Source organism: Podarcis tiliguerta (genome assembly GCF_965153285.1).
Source record: "Podarcis tiliguerta genome assembly, chromosome: 11".
Classification (NCBI taxonomy): Eukaryota; Metazoa; Chordata; class Lepidosauria; order Squamata; family Lacertidae; genus Podarcis; species Podarcis tiliguerta.
In genome coordinates this window covers 47,793,623-47,799,622 of record NC_139544.1, presented here as the reverse complement: position 1 = coordinate 47,799,622, position 6,000 = coordinate 47,793,623, and the positions used below count along the sequence as shown (strand labels likewise).

Below are 6,000 nucleotides of genomic sequence, written 5' to 3'. Positions count from 1 at the left end.
TGTACATGGCAGTGGGTTACATGCATTCAAAGGTATGACTACGCAGAAGGCAAGTTTTGTATGGATCTGCACTTCTGCTGTTGATTATCAGGAATCCTGAAACCAATGGTAAGGTTACTACATCCGTTAGTGCTGCAAAACACTAGAGACAGGGATTCCCCAACTTGTGTCTCTAGTTGTTTCTGAACTACAACTTCCATCATCCCTAGTTATGAGGACCAGTGGGTGAGGGTGATGGGAATTGTAGTCAAAAAACTGCTGGAGACCCAAGTTGGGGAAACTCTGGACTAGACTATGCAAACAGCTTAATGGTTGAGATTGACAAAGACACTTTTCAAGTTAAAATAGTAAAAGTACACTTTATTAAACAAATACATTTGTCCAAATAGTCCATTAAAGTAAACAGGAAGAGTTTTTTTCCTTTAGTACTGTTAATGCTAAGCTTGTATTCAGTGTAAAACTGGGAGGTATAAAACAGAATACCAGAAAATTCAGTATAATGAATTAAATATGTTTCCATCCACAGTTGTGTGTTCTGATCATATCAATACCATACTCATTCCTATTAGAGCGGAGCAGTTCCATAAGCCATTATAAAAAATCCCTCCATATCCATGAGTTTCCTATATACACAATACTTGACAGCTTAAATATAAATACATTTCCACGACCAATATATTACAACTGTTTAACTGTCAAAGGAAATGTTTTTTAAAAAACAACCTTTCCATCGTTAGTGTTTTTCACCCAAAGTGAACTCAAAATCATAATCAAATAGCTATAAAATGTACAGCCTGTACTAATTGGAGAGAAACTCCTGTATAAATGCTAAATAAATTTGAAGAAACAAAAGTGTGCAATGCTAGCTTTCGGAAGGCTCATATACAAATAGAATTATTGTGTTTTAAGAATACTGAAAGCTCAAGGAGCTTACAGTAGCAAAATGCATAAGGCAACATAGATTCTGAGGTTTCCATTTGGCATTCATCTATACCAGGGTAGCTCTAAGTAGCTCTCCAGATGTTGTCTACAACTCCCATCAGCTTAGGCTGATGAGATTTGGAGTCCAATGACATCTGGAGAGCCACAGGCTAGCTACCCTGATTTACACCAATTCATTATCCACTCTTTTGGAAGTCTAATCTTAGCTCCCAATGCAACGTAAAAAACAAGCAGGTATAGCACACTGGGATATACTCCAAGGCAATGCTTTAAAATTGTACCTAGAATCTCATTGGGCTAGTACAATAACCACTTGTGCACTGTCATATCCATGAAGCTCCAGCCCTCCAAGGAGGAAGGGTTACTAAGAGCCAATTCTATCTTGTGGGCTACTTCTGGATTTATGTACATTAAGACTTTACCCTCTTGACTTCTCAAAGCCTCTATTTCAGAGCTGAATTATCTGCTTGGTATAGGCAGACAAAACTTAATAAGCAGTTTTCATATGGCTTTTATAACTGAGGTACTGTTGTGACAACATCCAGCAATTCAACTCCAATGCATAAACTTTACATTCATAGCTAGCTTTAATGTCACGTTTATATAAAATAGCAGTACTGGATGAAAAATCCAGTTTCAAAGCTGAATATAGCTCTTTAGTTGCCTTTCCTAAAGTAAGGACTTGAGATTCAGTGCAAGCTACTGGCGCTAGTGAGGAAGTTCAACATGAGCACCCTATGCAATCTGGAAGAAAAAGTCTGGCTTATTGCCATCTTTTAAGTTCTTACCCATCCTGTACTTGGTAGTGTGTGTTCCAGACGTCACGCACCAAGGCGGCAGGATAATAACATGATGGAAACAAAAGAGGACTGGCACAAGAGATTGTTATCTTAAGTTACTGAAAACTAAGACACTTATTAAGATACAACAATGAACTATTATTCTGCAGATCATGGATGATCAGAACAAGTAGGATGAATGAGAGAAACACCTAGTATTTCTCTAGTTGGGAGTTTTAAAAAGGCAGGTATGACCCTGTCAAGTTCATTAAAAACAAACAACAAAACAAAACATGGCACCTGATTCTTCTTAGAAACGCCGGGGGTGTCTTTCAAACAGCACATGTTTTTATATGCATTATAAGATGTGCCTGGAAGACACTCTTACCTGACTAGGACATTTTAAAATTCTGGTGGATATTTCTGAGACCACCACCCCTTTATGTTCCAACAAGAAGTTTATTATGATTTTGAGAGTGCCCCAACACCTTAACTCTTTCCATGATTGAGCAACTAATTTGTATTTCACTTTATTTTTCAACTGGGCCCTATGCAACACAGCTATGTATCTCCCATGCTTATGGAAAGAACTAATTAAAATGCTTGATCAAAACTCACGTAGAAAATATTGCGGGTGCTCAAGTGAGGAAATCTTCATATGCTAAAAGCTTCATCAGGCAGAAGGGAAAGCCACCGCCAGGAAACCAATTTTATGTTTGGAGAGAAGTGTGCCAGTACTTTCATTTCTGTTTGCGTGCATAAGCCTCACATCAAACATCCCCTAAATCAACATACTCATCTTCTCTCCTAGCCAAGTCCTCACCTTCCAAATCTTTCCAGGTGCTTGTAGGTAAAACTGGCTTGAGGGAATGTCTTTGAAGCCCAGCAAATGGAAATAAAGCAGACAGGCGAGCAGGATTTCTCTGGAAGGGAGACTCTGCTGCAGCGCCCTCCTCTGAGAGACTCTGGCTGCGTTGTTCGTCCATTTGCTTCTGCAAACCTTGCACATCCTCCATCACATCCCAGACTTTTGTTGCAGTGGCAACTGTCCCACCACTAGGCAGCTGAGCTTCAGGGATCCATCGCAAGTATCTCTGCGCCCACACTTTGATTTCTGGTCCTTCTAAGCGTGGCAGCAGGATTCCATGGAGATCAGCAGGTTTGGAGTGCCAACTCTCATAAAATTCTCTGGAGGTATTCTGCAGTTCGTCAGCAGATGTTATCAGCCTGCTGATCCTTTTGCCAAGGAGGTTTTTTATTAACTGGTCCGTTTCTTCCTTAAAAAACCCTCTTTTGGGGGACGGTTTCGTTTGTGTCAATGGTAAGGAAAGCTGCCGTTGATGCTTTTCGTAAAAAAAAAAAAAAAAAAAAACCATAGGCAATAGTTTAGTTTAAGACAGATTTAAGTTGCATTTAAACAGCTATCATAGCCTACAACTTACCAGTGTTTTGGTAAAAAAATAGCTAAGCAGCTATAACACAACACATTACTCAGTCAAGTAAGAAAGCTGCTGAGAATATCAACCATCTCTTCGCAACTGAGATAGTGTTTTGAGAGAGGAGTGAAGTTAGAATTAAATTTAGTCAACCAGCAAAAAACATTTAATGGGTCAGTAAGTCAAGACACTGCCCCTCCTCAGAAAACAGAATAATTGGCCACATCTTTGAAAGTTTTTACAAGTTATTGAAAAACTGCCTAAATCTGCTCAGCAAAACAGTTGCAGATTTCAGATGCATACCAGTCAGGCAACTCACTAAACCCCCTGTTGCAGTTCAAAAAAGGATTACATCCCTTCCCATCAAATTGTGAAAGAATTCACCTAGCATGCTTAAGACTGCAAATCCTTTAGTGGTTCTCAAATGAAAAATTATTTGAGGGCACATACAAAATATACTGATGTATACTTTTTAATTAAATAACTATTTGCATTTTAAGTTTTTTGTTATGGGTTAATTTCAAAGACCAGAAAATGACTATGTGATGCAGTGGGTGATGCTGCGGGTTAAACCACTGAGCCTAGGGCTTGCCAATCAGAAGGTTGGCGGTTCAAATTCCAGCAACGGGGTAAGCTCCCGTTGCTCGGTCCCTGCTCCTGCCAACCTAGCAGTTCGAAAGCATGTCAAAGTGCAAGTAGATAAATAGGTACCGCTTCAGAGGGAAGGTAAACGACGTTTCCGTGCGCTGCTCTGGTTTGCCAGAAGCTGCTTAGTCATGCTGGCCACATGACCCGGAAGCGGTACGCCGGCTCCCTTGGCCAATAAAGCGAGATGAGCGCTGCAACCCCAGAGTCATCCATGACTGGACCCAATGGTCAGGGGTCCCTTTACCTAATCATATGTTAACACTATTTTACTTAGCTTTATATAGTTAACTCATAGCGATCAATTAAGGCAGCAAATCATGGCAATGACTGAAGTATCTGATGCTGAAAATAATGCAGCAAGGTAAGCTGTAAACCTTGCTTTTGATATTGGCACTGAGAAAACTATTTGCAGAAATTGACAGGTTCTACCTTAACTGAACAGTGGGTGACACAAGTCATCAGCCACTGTTTATTTACGTAAGGCAGAAAAATGATATAGAGTTTTGAGGAAAAGAGTTGGACACCTTACCTTGAATTGTGTAGGTTTTTTCTGACTCTTAACTTGTTTTGGCTTCTCAGCATAAAGAGGATTATTCAGCAAGGCTTGTGCCTCAGGTCCAAACTGCACAGACCAGTCCCAAACGTGAAGATAACTAAGTTTGGTGCCTTCTGTATTAAGGCTTCCTCCATACTATCAAAGAAAAATAGACAAGAATTAGAATCTCGAATATATTTCTAATACGCATCAGTTTATACTAGCTCTTTACTGCAAGTAACATCTTTACTTCAGCAATTTCAGCTCCCTCAACCACCTCTCTGGTCTGCGTAGACTTAGCAGGATTTGAACACATTTCTCAACATGGCATTGTATAACTTCACTGTACCAAGCGTATCTGTACACCTATTCTAGCCGAACAGAAAATCCACTTGATCCAGGACATGGTCTGAAGGCATATGACATAGTCATGGGTTACCTCTGATCAGTCTGGATGGGAGACTACCTGGGAACCCCATGCTACCTCAAATAGTATGAGGGAAAGGGTGGATATGTAAAAAATAAGTCTTTAAAAACCAATGGCTGAAGAAATTATTTAAGTGATAATATTGTACTCAAGTATAACCTTCCTCCAAAGAAGGACCCAGTTAGATCATAATTCTTTTGAAACTGTGGCAGAGGAACAACTTTCAAGGTATCTTGTTCACATCCATCCTTGAAAAGTGACACTCTCAGGATTCCTATAGCTCATGAAAGCACTGAAGGAGAGAATTGGGGGGGTCCCCCCTCTGAATAGGATAGAAGGTAGTTTGCTTCAATCATACTGATGTCTGTGCAATACCAGACAGATACTACACCATGTTTGTACAGATTCTAAAATTTTAGTTCTCTTTTTTATATGAAGAGTAACCTTCATGGCTGCAAAGAGTTGAAAGTATGTGAGCAATGTCTGGCGAGGTATCAGAAGCCAGAGAAGGGGTGAAAAGGTTTCCAGCTGAAAGAAGCAGTGATTAAACATGCTGCACAACATTATATACCATTGTTAGAATACACAGGCTTCCTCCATACTATAATATACCATTGTTAGAATACACAGAAACAAAACAAAAAGACACTAGCATTTGTACGTTATAAAAACAAGGCTTTTATTGGCACTTGCTGTCATAAATCCAAAGAAAATTCAGCTGCACCAAGACAACCCATCTGTAATTCCCCACAGCCCCCAGTCTACATACCCTGGTAGTGTCTCTTTGATGCGGAGAATTGAAGAAGAAGGTGCTAAATATTGGAATGTACAGACTATCCGACAAGACAGTTAGGTAAGTCTCTGTAAATTCAAAGGCTAGTGAATACTGTTGAACCAACTGCCATACACAATCCAAGAACAACAAGAAAAGTGGTGCCTAAAAGGGGAAAAAAACCAGACATTATGCAATAGATTACGTGGGGTATTTGATGCATTGAGTTCACCAAGACTGAACCTACCCAAGGGGGTATTCCATGTGATACCCTTTCCTCATTAACCTTTGTCAACTTAAGTATGGCTGGTGGGGATGAGGAGTTATTTTTTAAATTGTGAGTCTTGGCCTGGCCTAGTCTCATACCCATTTCTGAAGGGTTTCTAAAGGCCATGTTACATAGGCAGGCTCCTTATTTAGGGCTCTTAAGGTACAGAGTTCCACTATACTGTACTATCATT

The 6,000-nt window shown here is 39.9% G+C and overlaps 1 protein-coding gene across 1 annotated transcript in view; it reads right to left on the bottom strand.

Annotated features, from left to right (window-relative positions):
• Positions 1-339: 339 nt before the first annotated feature.
• The window catches only part of MTMR12 (myotubularin related protein 12), a 41,559-nt gene continuing 35,898 nt past the window's right edge, over positions 340-6,000 (bottom strand). The window contains 3 exon segments of the mRNA XM_083402778.1: positions 340-3,064; positions 4,335-4,496; positions 5,537-5,704. Of these exon segments, the coding sequence (XP_083258904.1) occupies positions 2,492-3,064; positions 4,335-4,496; positions 5,537-5,704 (903 nt within the window). The 3' untranslated portion in view covers positions 340-2,491.